The sequence below is a fragment of the Panulirus ornatus genome, chromosome 55 (genome assembly GCF_036320965.1).
Source record: "Panulirus ornatus isolate Po-2019 chromosome 55, ASM3632096v1, whole genome shotgun sequence".
In the NCBI taxonomy this organism is placed as follows: Eukaryota; Metazoa; Arthropoda; class Malacostraca; order Decapoda; family Palinuridae; genus Panulirus; species Panulirus ornatus.
Genome location: NC_092278.1, coordinates 19,957,357 through 19,975,012, shown reverse-complemented (window position 1 = coordinate 19,975,012; position 17,656 = coordinate 19,957,357). Strand labels below are relative to the sequence as shown.

The following is a 17,656-nucleotide window of genomic DNA, read 5'->3' as shown; positions in this document are numbered from 1 at the left end:
TTTTTATTAGAATAAAAAAAGAAATTTCCTTCTTTTTCATCAATATTCCGGATATGTTGCGGGTGTGTGTATATGTGAAGTTTTTACAGCTGTTAACCAACTGGTAACCAACAAATAATTGATCTATATTGCCAAAGGAAACAATAAGACTAGAATAACTCAATAGATAGATAGAATGAGCCCTATTTTGTTATCTTTGCAGGGTTTAAGGGAAAGGCTCCTAATACAAAGCCTGCGCTCTTTCCAGTAGCAGGGATATGTAGATCCTTTAAAATGAGTTCATTGAGGGAACTGCAATCCGAATGATACAGGATTCCTCAAAGAAAATTTTCACACGCATTGTAGCCTCGAACAGAAGTCCGCCACATTTTTTACTAAATATATATATCTGCAGTCTAAGGATTTCCCGTTTGAGTCGCATTGCTTCTTTCTCTCGACTCCATCTGCATCTCTGGCCACCTTACCCAAGCATCCATCTAACCCACGTAACCCTGGCCATCTTCCAAATGTACAAATCTTTCCCAGTGTCCATCCGGTCCCAGAAGACGCATGCGTCTTGAGGAAAGTCCATTATCGCAGGGGAGATGACTGGGTCCCATGACATCTCTATTTTTTTTTTTTCCCTCTCCCCGACGCACTTACTCATGAGTCATTGAAGCCCATTGTGCATCAAGGGGTCAATTCACACAGTACTGATTTGTGAGTACATATTGACACGATTTCAGGAGCACATAACTGCAAAAGTATAGGATGTAAGTTGAAATTATTTTTTGAAATTATTTCCACACATCTCTCTTACCTTTACATTACTTACTCGATCAAACCACCTCACACCACACATTGTCCTCAAACATCTCATTTCCAGCACATCCATCCTCCTGCGCACAACTCTATCCATAGCCCACGCCTCGCAACCATACAACATTGTTGGAACCACTATTCCTTCAAACATAGCCATTTTTGCTTTCCGAGATAATGTTCTCGACTTCCACACATTCTTCAAGGCTCCCGGGATTTTCGCCCCCTCCCCCACCCTATGATTCACTTCCGCTTCCATGGTTCCATCCGCTGCCAGATCCACTCCCAGATATCTATAACACTTTACTTCCTCCAGTTTTTCTCCATTCAAACTTACCTCCCTCTCGTTTTTAATTTTCCAAAAGAAGGAACAGAGAAGGGGGCCAAGTGAGGATTTCCCTCAAAGGCTCAGTCCTGTTCTTAACGCTACCTCACTAACACGGGAAATGGCGAATAGTATGAAAAAGAAAAGAGAAATATATAATATATATATATATATATATATATATATATATATATATATATATATATATATATATATATATATATAATATCGTGGGTAAGAGAGAGGGATTGTGAATAATTCCTTGGTAGCTCTCTGATTTAAGATGTATAAAAGGTTTATAAAATATAGGACAGACAAGCAGAATAACCAATGGGGTCTCTCTCTACAAATTTTATATCAAATTACATGATATTCAGGTTTCTCATTAGTGTCTTTCTCCTTAAAAATTACTAGTCTTGACGCTAATATACACAGGTCTCAGGTTAAGAAAGACACCAGTAAAATCTCATAGTTTCTTTGATCAACAATATGCATAAGACATCTAGTTTTTTTTTTATTATTTTAACAGGCTAAAGTAAACAATAATGATTACACTGTTAATGATAATGGTTAATGGTTACACCATGCTGGCTCTTGCCTCAGTGCAGGGCAACACTGGCCTGTTGACCAAAAAAGCCTCCACACTGCTAACAGGGCACAACCTCACCACCTCCTCTGCCTCCCTTTGACCCCCGAGATTATAATCAATAATCCAACCCCTATGCAAATAATCTTGTTTACAGTTTACAGCATAAAGGATACTGATTGTGGTTTGAGTTGTAAATAAAAAAAAAAAAACGGTTGTGGAGGTAGTTAACATTCTAGCCCTAATAGTATTGCCCGATGTAGCAGAGGGTAACCCAAGACTAGGCTTCCGCCTCACCAAGCTACTGGGAAAAAAAAAAAAAATATATATGTATATTCCCCCATAAAGATCCCCTATATACAAAACATCGAAATATCCGATGGTCCCTTATGACAAAGAGGAAGAGCTTCAGCAGATAGCAAATCAAACCATAGGGTCTACAGTTGCATAGGGTAAACTAAAGCACCAAGTTAACAGTTGCATAAAAAAATATATGACTGAGTTTACAACTGCGTGAGGTAAAAATTCACAACAGGATGAGGTAAAATGAAAACAGTGAGTTTACAATTGCTGAAGGTAAACTACATGAGTTGACAAACTACATAAGGTAAACCCTGAATTTTTTAATAAGTAAACTGAAAGTGTGTAACTGCATAAGCTAGACTGAATTTTTGAGTTTACATATAAGAATAAAGAAAAAATTACAAAATTCATAATCCTTTGAATCACAGGGAACAAACAGTCAAGGAACTGAAGACACACTTTATATATTACTTTTCCATTACACAACTTAAGTTATCTGATAGTATGATTATATCTTTTTCTTGGTAATTTTTGGCGAGAGCCAAGAGGCTTTTCAATATTCCAGTGTCGCTACAAACCTGCACTTACAAAACAACTCAAGTGTCCAGTGCAGAGGTGAAACATATGAAACACTGCCAAAAAAAAACACGATCTTAAGAGAAAGTGCCAAAGAAAATGGAACAAAGAAAGCCGAGTGGAAAACAATAAAGCCAGATGCAACACAAGGAACTGTGTCAAACGTAACAACAAAAAGACAGATGCAATAATAATGTTACAAGAAATAAGTGTTTGATGCAACGAAATGAAGAATGCCAGATGCAACACAACGAGCACTGTCAAACCCTCCATAATGAACAGTGCCAAATTCCAGATATTGGACCCGACACAGAGACCAATGCCAGATTTAATATATATATACAGACACACACCTCGAGCAGTGACAAACCCAGTACAGTGAAACGCTAAAGCCAAACCAGTGAACAGCACAACAATTCACACAAGAGGAAGAAGAGTCAACCCTCAACACAAGGGACAGTGCCAGCCCTCAACACAAAAGAACAATGTTGGACTGAACTCAAGGAATGATGTTACTTTCTGAAACAGTGCTTGACACTAACACAAGGAAGTCTTTCCAGAACCAAAGTATGTATCAGTGTCAAAATCATCACAACCATGTGTCACAACCTTCATACCAATTTTGTCAAAGCCAGCAGGACCAGTCTAAAGCCACCATGACCAGTAGCGTCAAATCCAATATGACCAAGAGAATCTAATCCAGCATGATTCTTAGCGTCAACCCCAGTGTGACCAGTGGTGTGAACCTGTGTCACCAGTGGTGTCAACTCAAGTGTCACCAAAGGTGTCAACTCCAGTGTCACCAGTGGTGTCAAACTCAGTATGGTGTTGAGAGATTAATGGGGAAGAAACTAAAAAAATAAAGTTATCTCTAAGAGTCAAGAAATGAACAGTTACCTGGTATCATATCAGAACCAATGAATACATATTTGCTCACCCTCCTTCAAGTTGGGTGTATGAATTTTTGTGTCATTTCATAATCTCATTTTGGCTTCATGTCCTGGAGACAGTCTGTAATTCTGGGGGGGGGGGGGGGGGTTATATCTACTTTTTTTGTAGTGGTTCATTTGTAAGGAAAAAAAGAAGGAAAGTAAAAACTACTGTAAAGTATTTAAAGACTACTGCCTCTGCATTCACACTGTCAGGCAGAAGACTCTATGGCCATCACTGCAAACAAGTAATTAATTCAATTAATTAAACAATGGGAAAAGATAACTTTACTGTCACTGCAAAACACAACTGGGGCCAAAGAACAATCTAAATCTGAATAATTCTGAACAGAGGTATTTAAATTTTGTGTCTCCTTCACTACTAAACCTGCTGACTGATCTTAGCTAACATGGATCATAATAATGAACATACTATGAGTGAGTGAATGAGGCATTTCTTCATCTGTTCCTGGTGTTTTCTCACTAATGCAGATATTCTTTTTTTTCTTTCTTTCAAACTATTCGCCATTTCCCGCCTTAGCGAGGTAGCGTTAAGAACAGAGGACTGGGCCTTTGAGGGAATATCCTCACCTGGCCACCTTCTCTGTTCCTTCTTTTGGAAAATTAAAAAAAAAAAACGAGAGGGGAGGGTTTCCAGCCCCATGCTCCCTCCCCTTTTAGTCACCTTCTACGACACGTAGGGAATATGTGGGAAGTATTCTTTCTCCTCTATCCCCAGGGGGAGCGGGGGGCTGGAAATCCTCCCCTCTCGTTTTTGAATTTTCCAAAAGAAGGAACGGAGAAGGGGCCCAAGTGAGGATTTCCCTCGAAGGCTCAGTCCTCTGTTCTTAATGCTACCTTGCTAATGCAGGAGATGGCGAATAGTATGGAAAAAAAAAATATAATATATATATATATATATATATATATATATATATACATCTGGGGTAAATCATGGAAAGCTGTGTAGGTATGTATATTTGCGTGTGTGGACGTATGTATATACATGTGTATGGGGATGGGTTGGGCCATTTCTTTCATCTGTTTCCTTGCGCTACCTCGCAAACGCGGGAGACAGCGGCAAAAAAAAAAAAAAAAAAAAAACATATATACATATATCTATTTATTGATTATACTTTGTCTCTGTCTCCCGTGTTAGCGAGGTAGCGCAAGGAAACAGATGAAAGAATGGCCCAACCCACTCACATACTTATGCATATACATAAACGTCCACACATGCAAATATACATACGTATACATTTCAATGTATACATATATATACATACACAGACATATACATATATACACATGTACATAATTCATACTTGTTGCCCTTATTCATTCCCGTCGCCACACATGAAATGACAGCCCCCTCCCCCGCACGCATGCGAGGTAGCGCTAGGAAAAGATAATAAAGACCACATTTGTTCACACTCAGTCTCTAGCTGTCATGTATAATGCACCGAAACCACAGCTCCCTTTCCACATCCAGGCCCCACAAAACTTTCCATGGGTTCCATTTTCTGGTGTATCACAAGGAGAGTGTCTCTCCCAATAATCTTGGCATGTAGTGTGTTCAACTGCATCTGATATGCAACATGGGAGGATAAGCTGCAGCCCAAAGGTGTAAGAAGAGACTGCTGCATCTCCATCATGCAACTGAAAAAGGGAAACCAAGATTTTGGTGTCTGGCATGCAAGATGTTTGAAGGCTGGCATGAAGTCATGAGGGATCCGTTGCAGAGGTCTCTGTTCTTCAGGCAAACAAACAAATAGATCAACATGAAAAATCTTACCTAGTCATATACAAAGTTACAAATACTTTATTGTTGAAAAATAGCTAAATGTCAAATAGATTCTTGGGAGTTATTCACATGATTAGTGAGAAACTGTTTAAGTAGGAATATATCAAAGAGCTTTCAGAAATGTTGAAGGAGCGCACTACCTAACATATGTACAATGCTGCACCTGTAACCTCACAGTGCAACAGTTGACTCCCTATGGCATCTTGTTCTGGTTTTCTGTCATTACTAATCCTACTTTGTGCATGATCATATCAGCTCTGGCTCCCTCAGGCAGATGATACCAATAACACTAATCAATGATCCAAACTGCTCTCAAAGCCTCAAACACCCATTCAAGGAACCTTGTCCCACATCTTATCTTTATTGTTCTATCATCTTGTTCTGCAAGCAGGCAACAGTGTCTTACCTGGTAAGACACAATTTGTGCCTTGTAAAAATGCTGTAATGAAAAAGTTTACTGTGCTGTCGTATCATGTAATATATACAATGAAATGAAGTAAAACACTCTCCCTTTACTTATACAACATATGTTTCTGTAGTGTACAAAGTTATGTATGAGTGCACGGATGCCGATGATGTTTCCATGAAAAAAAAAGAACATATCATTGGAGTTACAAAATACTTTTTCAACTCCTAGCCATGTGTAATTTTTGTAAGACTACTGTACCCTACCTCAGGTGCTGTGGACTGATCAAAAGCCATTTGCCTATGGATTGCTAACAATAATGACAATCAACCAACTAAATATTGCATCATCGAGACCCATCAATGAGTAACCTTATAAAGGAATCTTTCAAATACAGTCTGTGGAATTATTTTTGGGGTACTGCAAGATATTTTGGACTCGCCATTAGATGGCATGTACCAAGGAGAAAGGGAGATTCGAACCCATAGTGAATGTTATATTTAGGAAAAGACAATAGGCTACAAACTGCCCCAGAGTCAAAGATGTACATGGACTATGACATCAAACATAATGGCACCAAGTTTCTTATGATTTACCAAAGGACAGAGCTCAAAGCATTTACTTAACCAGTCATGCCACAACACACTGTAATGGTGTGGTCAGTGCCAATACCTTCAGTACCCATGGTTAACCATGATGGTGAGTTTAAGAAAAAACTCAAATTGGTGGTGTTCTTGGCTCATCTTAAAATAGCACATTTACCATCCATTACTCTTGATCAAAAACTAAATAACATAGTTCTGGCTGAAGAGCTATCAAATTTCTGAGCAATGAAAAAGGTGTTATAGAAATTTAGAATTTATAAATGAATATAGTCATTCACCATAAATACTTTTTAAGAGAATGAAAAGCCTTAAATCCAAATTCATCTGAAGTTATGACTACAATCTTATGACAAGAAAAATACAAAAGTTTATATATATATATATATATATATATATATATATATATATATATATATATATATATATATATATATATATATACTATTTGCCATTTCCTGCATTAGCAAGGTAGTGTTAAGGACAGAGGACTGAGCCTTTGAGGGAATATCCTCACTTTACTCCCTCAAAGGCTCAGTCCTCTGTTCTTTACGCTACCTCGCAAATACAGGAAATGGCTAATAATATGAAAGAAAATTATATACGTATATATGTGTTGAAATGTATATGTATGTATATGGGCATTTATGTATATTCATGTGTATGAAGGTGCGTTGGGCCATTTCTTGTCAGTATCCATGCACTACCTTGCTGACACAGGAGACGGCAATCAAGTATAATAAATAGATATAAGATATATATATATATATATATATATATATATATATATATATATATATATATATATATATATATATATATTTTTTTTTTTTGCTTTGTCGCTGTCTCCCGCGTTTGCGAGGTAGCGCAAGGAAACAGACGAAAGAAATAGCCCAACCCACCCCCATACACATGTATATACATACGTCCACACACGCAAATATACATACCTACACAGCTTTCCATGGTTTACCCCAGACGCTTCACATGCCCTGATTCAATCCACTGGCAGCAAGTCAACCCCGGTATACCACATCAATCCAATTCACTCATATTCCTTGCCCTCCTTTCACCCTCCTGCATGTTCAGGCCCCGATCACACAATATATATATATATATATATATATATATATATATATATATATATATATATATATATATATATATTCCTATGATCACGCACAAAATTGTAATCCTTTCCAATATATATATATATATATATATATATATATATATATATATATATACATATATCAGTAGGTATGTATATTTGTGTGTGTGGACATATGTATATACATGTGTATGGGGGTGGGTTGGGCCATTTCTTTCGTCTGTTTCCTTGCGCTACCTCGCAAATGCGGGAGACAGCGGCAAAAAAAAAAAAAAAAAATATCAGTTGTCGTGCACTCTGCATGTAGATGTACACACAATATCAGAACATTTTAAGACCGATTGTCCCAACGTGGACGTGGCCAGCTTCTTGAGTGCTGCAGGAGTCTCATATGGCTAGAGGTGACTTCTGGGTCAGGAAGTGTGTGTGTGTGTGTGTGTGTGTGTGTGTGTGTGTGTGTGTGTGTGTGTGTGTGTATTCCTAATTACCCCATGACCAATTTTTATGAAAGAGCCATAGTGATACCCAGGACCTTCATAAAGGCTCCTGAACCCAAGACTGCACTAACTCCAGTATCATAAAAATGTAGATTTCCTTACTCACTCGCAGAGTAATCTTGAGCTGAAGGAATATATATATATATATATATATATATATATATATATATATATATATATATATATATATATACTATACTTATTTGCTTTGTTGCTGTCTCCCGCGTTAGTGAGGTAGCGCAAGGAAACAGACGAAAGAATGGCCCAACCCACCCACATACACATGTATATACATACACATCCACACACGCAAATATACATACCTATACATCTCAATGTATACATATATATATACACACACACAGACATATACATATATACACATGTACATAATTCATACTGTCTGCCTTTATTCATTCCCATCGCCACCCCGCCACACATGAAATAACAACCCCCTCCCCCCGCATGTGCGCGAGGTAGTGCTAGGAAAAGACTACAAAGGCCACATTTGTTCACACTCTGTCTCTAGCTGTCATGTATAATGCAGTGAAACCACAGCTCCCTTTCCACATCCAGGCCCCACAAAACTTTCCATGGTTTACCCCAGACGCTTCACACGCCCTGGTTCAATCCATTGACAGCACGTTGACCCCGGTATACCACATTGTTCCAATTCACTCTATTCCTTGCATGCCTTTCACCCTCCTGCACGTTCAAGTCCCGATCATTCAAAATCTTTTTCACTCCATCCTTCCACCTCCAATTTGGTCTCCCACTTCTCCTCGTTCCCTCCACCTCTGACATGTATATCCTCTTGGTCAATCTTTCCTCACTCATTCTTTCCATGTGACCAAACCATTTTAAAACACCCTCTTCTGCTCTCTCAACCACACTCTTTTTATTACTACACATCTCTCTTACCCTTACATTACTTACTCGATCAAACCACCGCACACCACATTTTGTCCTCAAACATCTCATTTCCAGCACATCAACCCTCCTCCACTCAACTTTATCTATAGCCCACGCCTCACAACCATATAACATTGTTGGAACCACTATTCCTTCAAACATACCCATTTTTGCTTTCTGAGATAATGTTCTCGACTTCCACACATTCTTCAATGCTCCCAGAACTTTCGCCCCCTCCCCCACCCTATGATTCACTTCCACTTCCATGGTTCCATCCGCTGCCAAATCCACTCCAAGATATCTAAAACTCTTCACTTCCTCCAGTTTTTCTTCATTCAAACTTACCTCCCAATTGACTTGTTCCTCAACCCTACTGTACCTAATAACCTTGCTCTTATTCACATTTACTATTTTATATATATATATATATATATATATATATATATATATATATATATATATATATATATATCTTTCATACTATTTGCCATTTCCCGCATTAGCGAGGTAGCGTTAAGAACAGAGGACTGGGCCTTTGAGGGAATATCCTCACCTGGCCCCCCCCTCCATTCCCACTTTTGGAAAATCAAAAAGAAAATGAGAGGGGAAGAAGATATATATATATATATATATATATATATATATATATATATATATATACTGTGTGTGATATAGATGTGCTTATGTGTGTCTTCATTACTGAAGCTACAGATGTTGTCAAACTGCCTACTTTGAGTTTAAAGTCACCTCTGGCAAACCTATATCATTAGGAGTACAGTCTCGCCAAGGAATTTTTCACCCCAAAGGAGTCTACATTTCCCAGCTACTGGAAGCAGTGTAATTCTGGGTTTCAGGGGCCTTCAGAAAGGTCCTGAGTAACACCAGGGCTCTTCCATAAAAATTGGTCCCTGGGGTAATTATTGTCATAAATAAACTGACAATTCAGGTGAAAAAAAATAGTACACTTCAATTATACCCTTTTGGTGCATAGATCCTATCCAATGCATTTCTTGAGTCCAACAGATCGTACATCTCTTTATCTTTCACAACTCTCCCAGGAGTGTGGTAGAGAAGTGGAACCTAACCTTGTTCCCAGCGGCTTGCCACCACTACATGCACACACTGGAATTTCTCAATGTTCTCTACAGTAAACTACTTACATAAGAGTTTTTGTCGGAGATTTATAGATTTTTGAATAATATCTTCATTATACAAACAATAGAGCTGATTTATAAAATATCTACATTTGAGGTACATTTAGTGGTAGAGAAAAGTAAGTTTTCCAGTCACTAATTTCTGCCTACCTGGAAAAAACTGGAGAAGTCCCCATTTTTTTTTTCAAGAAAGCTCCTTTAATGTGAGCAGTTGACACAATTTCCATGGAAGGTACAGCTCTACCTCTGGAGTAGCTACTTGGAAACTTATATCTAGCTACTCGAAGTCCACCTTTGTCTCTGCCTGTGAGCAATTTGACATTCAATGGCCTAAAAAAGGGAGAAGAGAACTGGAGACTCCAAGCTCCAGAACTAAGCCATATCTACTTACAGATTAAGATCCGGACTTTGAGCTTCCGTGTCGTTGTGGTCATGGTATAAGTTTCTACAGAGAAAAACTTACTCTCAAAAATTTACACCTTACAAAAATTTGATATCCAAGAGTCCCTCTTGCGGTCAGCAGGAGCCAAAAGTGAACACAGGTTGACCCGTCTGCAGTCACTTGCTGAGACTACCGCCATCCCCCACTGTGCAACACACCACACCATGCTTCATGACCCCTTGCCTCCAACTCCCCCTCACAATACACTCACTATCCACCTCCGTAGCAGCATTGAGAATGGATTCATTCTACGGCATACCAAACGTGAGGAAACTAATATCCTCTTGTACTGTAGAGTGAGGCTTGTGGTCCCCAATACATCGTGATGTACATGTAGCACTTAACCACACGATCTGAGTGTAGGGGTCCTATCAGGGTCCTGTGAGTGTGCTGTCCTCTCCTCGGTGGTGGTGTCGTTCAAGTGCTGGCTTCTTTGGCACCCCCCACCGCCCTCAGAAGACTAGCCAACTCAGGTTATATTCGTCGGGGAAGGGGTGGATTTCGGGTGGACCGTCCCGTGTTCTCCAACAGCCTGGATCTCGGAGTAGACAACATCGATGGGGAGTCGGTCATCGTAGAGGGTGGGTGCCTGAAGGATAATGCCAGCTGTGCCCAGAAGCACCGCCAGGGTGAAGATCCACAGGAACAACCTGTCCAGCACCATAGCCACATATTTCCAATCCTCCTTCACCTGTGGAGAATGGAGGCTTTAGTAACTAAAGAAAGGGTGGGGATGCTGTACTGCCCCAAGTGAACAGTAATCAGTTAAGTGAAGTCTCGCAGGAGAATGTGAAAATTACATCATGGAAAACTCACTTAAGTTCATATCTTCAGTTGTCCCCATCATACGACGTGAAAGGAATGTTCAAAACATGAATACATTTTACCATAACTCTAAATCATGCTTACATCTAAGAGTGTTTATGTTTACAGTATAAACGAGGCATCTACATCACTTTAAGCATCTCGCTTCATAATCTTTTGATAATTCTAACCATTTCCATAACCCCCTACTCATGCACTCTCCTGCCATGTAAAAATTCAGCCCCCCTAAAAACGTTCCTGGCATCATCCTCTCATCTCCAAATCCTTCCTGGCAACCACTTAGTTCATATGTCTCATTACACCCCCCTCATCGAAGTACACCTCCTTGCCTTCAGCTCCTTCTATTCCCATGTCCTTACCCCTCTCCTTGCACTCCCAACTGACCTTACAAGACTCCTCCTCCCTGCGCGTGTGCTCAGCAATGAACCTGACGCCCTCGAAGGCCTTGATGACCTCTGGGCAGTACTGCGTGCTGCCTGTGTCCGTTGTGCCCCTCCCCGGCGACCCGACGTTACCATTGAGGCCGACGCCAAGGTCCCCCGCCAGCACCGCTGGCCCATGGATCTTGCAACCCCCGTTAATACCCATGGCCTCCATGTCTCGGCTGAGGAAGACATACAAAGGGATGTTGTTACCACTTGGGGAAATAAAGGGGCTCCCGATAAGGAACATATTTAAAATCGACTGATGAAAACAATGTCTGTAAAAAGAAAAGATGGGATTCACAAAGAGATATCTGCAAAGGGTACTTTTCAAAGGGACACTCGTAAAAATGACATTTTGAATAAGACACTTTTTTAAGACATAATACGAAAGGGTCACGTCTATGACTTATGAAAGGGGATACGTGTTTAAGGAAACCCTTATAAGAGAGAGAATGGCAAAAAGGACACTTCTAAAACATTTACAAAAGGGGACACTTTGCAATGTGAGGGGCAAAAGTGTATAATATGAGGGATTCTTGACATGAGATGTATGTGACATGAAGGAAAAATAAGGTGCAAAGTGTGTCTGTTGTGAGGAGAGGGTACCAGACGTCACCTTGGGGAGTACTCGCTGTGAGGAGAACATGGCCGGCTCCCAGGTAGGTCCATGTACATCAAACCCTCACGGATAGCGTCCCGTAACTCCTGCTGGCTCCTGCAACACACATTAAATAAGTCAAGTGCTCCTGTAACATGGGTTTAATGAGTTACCTGCTCCTGCAACACACATTAAATACTATATATACTCGTCTATATGTCTACCTCGTGTATAGGGTGACCCTTGATATTTGGCCAAGCAATCATTAATCTATAGTATGTCTCGTGTATAGGTCGACCCAAGGTTTTGAGGGTAAAGGAACAAACAATTAGGGTAATAAAGTACCATATTTTACAGCCATACTGGTCTTCCCCAGTGTGACTCGTAATGACGAAAGAAGCTTAAGAGGACAAGCTGTGCACTTTGTCTTCCCTCTATCCCATCGCTTTCTGCTCCCAGCGTTCCATGACGTGCTCAGAGAACATGAATCGGAACTCACACCAAGAGAACAAAGTAGACAGCCCCAGATCTTCCCCCCCAGTGCTCACCTCGCTCTCACACAGACACCTTTAGTTCCCCGCGGTTCACTTTTCGCCTGGGGGCGTTAAAGGTGTCACTGAGGCTGAATAATCTCTCCCTCTCCACTCCGATCAGCAGGAGATGGACGGCTATAGATGGTTCTGCATACCTATCATCAAGGATAAAGTGGAGTGGCAGGGAGGCTGGATCGTAATGTCTGCTTTAGCTCAGACTAGACTTTCCTAAAAATAAGCCTCATGGAAAAAAAAAAAAAAAGGTAACTATACCATTATCTTCCAGGCTCACCAACGTGTCTGGGAACGGCAAAAAGAGAGAGAGAAATGGTTCTAAATTTGAGTGATTCACGCTAGCATATTGCTTGTCCCACAGGAGCAAGGAGGTTTATTGCTGGGAATACCACAGTTCCTGATGAATGTGGAAGTCAGGTCGATACCCACCCACACACACACACCATCAGGGAGGTGTACTCCTGTTGTCCACGAGAGGACGTACTGGGGAAAGGGCATCACCTGCCTGAGGGAATGTGTGGAGTGAGATGAGTAAAGTTTCGAAGAGCGGGAGATGTGGGTATATATCTCAAGGTGCTCTGGAACTGTCGTGGGAGAGAAGCGAGGTCCCTCTTAACCTACGGTCCTTGAGGGAACTGTGGAAAAAGCATGGGAGGGAACCTAACTAAGGACCCCAGAGTGAGCTGTGGACAGAATCCTATTACTGTGAAATCCATTCCATAATTCTACCGCCTCGGTCCTATAAAATACCCTCAACTTTGCCTCACCTGTTTAACATTCTGCTACAACTACAGATGCTATACTATATCTGGGTAGTAGTGGTAGTAGTAGTACTAATAGTAGTAGTAGTAGTAGTAGTAGTAGTAGTAGTAGTAGTAGTAGTAGAACTGCAACCCTCCTATCTTTTAAGCTTCCCAGTAAAATTCTGTACTTGATGTCAAGTTTCTTCTGACCTGTCTCGAACTTAATATTTCTTCCCCTCCTTCAGGCTATTTTTTTCTTTTTGCACCTGCCTGAAGAAGAATAACTACAACTCCTCTGTAGTGTTACTAACCAAGTCCTGTACCTTATGTATATATCATCCTCTACCCTAAACCTTCTTTTGTTCTTGAGGACAAAACTCTTTTTCCAGAGACCCAGACCGACAGATGACCCGGGCAAAGTGTCAACCCTTGTTTCATTTCTTTCCAGTACCTCTGACCCCTATTGATATAGTCACTGCTCCTATCAGCTTTCTCTTCTACCTTGGGCTTCTTGCTGTTTCTAACTACCAGGAAACAGTCGGTAGCTTTCAAATGTCATCTCATTTTGGCCATCCTAGTATCTAAGTTTCCTTTATTGGTCAAAATCAATGAGGCCAAATGTGGTTTATGAAGGGCTCAAGAGACCAATTAATTCACTTTTGAGAACATCAGACTATAAATAGGGTTCGAAAGAAAATAAATGGGGGACACACTAGGGCTCTGATTGGGGTACGAGAAAACAATCTTTTTTTCCCCATCCAATTTAAAATAAGTACTTCGTGATTGACATAAATAACACAGGAGGAGGAGGAGGAGGAGGAGGAGGAGGAGGAGGAGGAGAAGGACTGACTGATGTGCCTTACCTGAAGGAATTCTCCCTGGAGTCTTGGAAGGAGTCTGCAGAATAGTAGTTACAGGAGTCCCTGATGTCCCCGCCGTTGCAGGAGCGAAGCATCCCAGCTTTGGTCTTGGCGAAGAGGCTGGAAGGATGCCGGGAGGAGGAGGAAGAGGAAGAGGAGGAGAAAGAAAATGGAGAAAGGGATGGTTACGTCTCAAAACCACAAACAAAATACTTGAGGTACTCTTGTACACCCACACTCCACTCAATATATCAATAAGAAAAATAGAAAAAAATAATAATGAAGAAGAAGAAATATTAGAAAATGAATCTATTACTCAAATCGAGTGAAAGTAAAGATATATTTTGAAAATGAGGGAAATGATGTACACACAGCAATACAATGGATGCAGCTAGTTTACTAAAGGTTTTTAGATTAACTGTACATTTTATAATCACATGTCAATTAAGCTCTAAATCAACTGGGATGTGAAATATATAAATAATGCTTATCAAACACCCTCTAATATATATAGATATGTGAGAATTAAGAGAATATTTAGCATTCTAGATTAATTATGACACAAGAAAATATATTTACAGAGAAGAGAATATTCAACTTAATTTTTGCTTTTAATTTATAGATGATTTATAAGGGAATAGTTTAATCGGAAGGGGAAAGAAAGAGAGAGAGAGAGAAAACAAAAGGGAATCGGTTTATAAGTGTCAGTTTTAAAAGATATTTTTATTACGTACTATAAGGCTGAAGTAGAATGGGGGTAGTAGGCCTGCCTCAGCACAGGCCAACGAAGAGTTCTACTGGCTCACAAGGTGCACTGGTCAGGGGAGGGGTTTCAGGTCCCACGTCACGATTAGGGAGTCCCACAGGAGAGAGAGAGGTGTCATCCTGCCTCACAGGACAGAGGTCACAAAGTTACAAGTACCAGTCAGGGTCAATTTTTTTTTGTGTGTGTGTGTGTATATTTCTATTTTTTTTTTCTAGAGGGTTCAACGTATTTGGCCATAGGGCTTCCGGTCTTATTTTGGCAGTATTTTTTCCCCATATAAGCCTTGACCAGGTCATGGTCATGGGAGAGGGTGTCCTTCGTCACAGGTCATGCTCTAAATGGCTCCAGGTCAGATGGTCACAGGTGACACAAGTTATGTCAGGTAATCTCAGGTTGTGAGAAATGATGTTACAAGCATCTGGGGTCAAAGGTCATGCTGGAAGAACCCTAATGATACTCAAAGTTGGTGCAAGGTCACAGAAAAGAGTGAGAAGAGACGGCAATCAGAGGTCAAAAGTAGGCAATTCGGGGTCAAAGGTCATTCTTAAAAGGTCATTGTCACAAAGGTAAAGATCATTAACAAGAGTAACAGGATACAGTTGGTGAGTTAATAACTGTGTTAAGGTCAGAGATCAAGATGAGGGGTCGTCACAGGTCATTGTGTGTATATATATATATATATATGTTGGTGTAATTACCTATTTTGTACCTACAGGAAGAGAGTAAACACTCATATTGTCCTGCTCCTTAAACACATACACTGCTCCAGCCTTGTTCTGAAACAAAAAAAAAAGAATCAAATACCCTTCATATATACTACAGTCTCACCTAAGGAATTCCAACTTTTAATTCTGTTACCGAAAAAAAAAAATTACTTTCCTTAAACCCCGTCGCTACTGTTTCCATTCAGCTCCTTTGTCCTCTCCATCCCAGCTCTGAAATCTTCAGCCCTTATGCATATGGTTTATTCAGAGTTTGCTAAGTCATGACAGAGTCCTTTCTCTTTCTCTTCTAGTCTTTTAATGAAGTTAATTGCAGTATTGGCAATATGTTACTCATATAGTTCGAACCAACCAGTTCTGGCACTATTCTAGTGTCATGCTTGACCACTCTTTCTTGTCAACTGTTATACTGTAAGTCCCTCGGTGGTATGGTGGTCAGCGATGCTGACGACTAATCCAATGCCCTGGGTTTGATCCACCAGCAATGACCTGACAGTACACAGTTGGCTCAGCTGTTCCTTCTTTCTCTGGTTTGTTGATACATGGGCCTCAACTTTCAGCTTGGGTAAGGCACCACAGCTGTGACAAGATCCTAGCCAACAAACCCAAGGGCGTCCACGTCTAGGGACACGGCCCTCACTGACGGGCTGGATAGCCTGCCTAAGGTTAGATAGACTAGGAAGATTGGCTCTCCTGCATATGCAAATTAAAAAGAATCAGGTCTTATGTGTGTGTGTGTCACCTTCGTAAAGTATGATGAGTCGAATCCCCATTGTCAGTCCTTTGTCCAGCTGGAGCTATCCTTCTGAGTCCTACATATTACAAGGACTCTGCTGTAGCCCTGTCCTACGCCCAATCCAGGACCAGCAGTGGTAGAGGATCCAGTGTGTGTGTATGTGTGTGTGTGTGTGTGTGTGTGTACTGGTCTCCTGTGATCAATATGATAGTCCTGAGCAGCAACAGCTCAGTAGTTCTGTGGCCCTGACATGCGTTGGATACCACCCTAGTTAAATCAATACATATACATATATACCAGAGGGATAGGAAGGGGGAAGAGGTGTGCGAAATACATAACTGTATCAAAAAAAAATTCTCTTTTTTCTTTCTTTTAATATCAAAGGTGCAAGTACAGTATAGAGAAAGGGGGGAGGGTTGTGGTTGGTACAGAACTAGAACAGCTACCATGCAGCATTGACAAAAGGGAAGGACCCCTCGAAACTGTGACAAGGTAAGGGGGATCTTGCATACCGACAACACTGTCTGATGTTATAAACTGCCGTATCATGAGGCGTCCTACAGAACGAAATTCATATCATTAGGGAAAACATAAGAGCGTCTGAAACCATATGACATGGATAACACACGGTATTGGATATCATCTGGAATCTGATTTAGTTTTGTCTTCTTTTGTTTTCGTTTTTCTTCTGGGGATTTATAACTATTTCACACAAGTTGGTTCTCTATATACAAAGTTGAGGGCGAACTTAGGTTCTACACTGGTGATTAAAAGGTTCACTGCCTTTTTCACTTGGTAGCCAAGGATCTTCCAGATGGATATGCCAGTGTCAACAGTATCTTTCAAATATGAATATTCCATGAAAACAGTTTCTTACACGAAATTGAAATAAGTAGTTGGCTAAGACTACCATCCAAACAATCAAATGATCTTTCAATAATTTAGAAAAAAATCATGTCATGGCTAACTCCTCGAGCACAATGGTCCT

General features: G+C 40.4%; 1 protein-coding gene across 6 annotated transcripts in view; it reads right to left on the bottom strand.

Moving 5' to 3' along the window:
• Positions 1-7,607: 7,607 nt before the first annotated feature.
• The window catches only part of LOC139765501 (acetylcholine receptor subunit alpha-like), a 502,232-nt gene continuing 492,183 nt past the window's right edge, over positions 7,608-17,656 (bottom strand). For 4 of the 6 annotated variants that reach the window (XM_071692969.1, XM_071692972.1, XM_071692970.1 and 1 more), the window contains 4 exons: positions 14,448-14,564; positions 12,312-12,410; positions 11,655-11,874; positions 7,611-11,136 (listed from right to left, as the gene is read on the bottom strand). In XM_071692969.1, the coding sequence (XP_071549070.1) occupies positions 10,915-11,136; positions 11,655-11,874; positions 12,312-12,410; positions 14,448-14,564 (658 nt within the window). In that variant the 3' untranslated portion in view covers positions 7,611-10,914. Of the gene's footprint in view, positions 11,137-11,654; positions 11,875-12,311; positions 12,411-14,447; positions 14,565-17,656 lie in introns of all 6 variants that reach the window. The other 2 variants (XM_071692973.1, XM_071692974.1) reach the window with 1 other exon arrangement.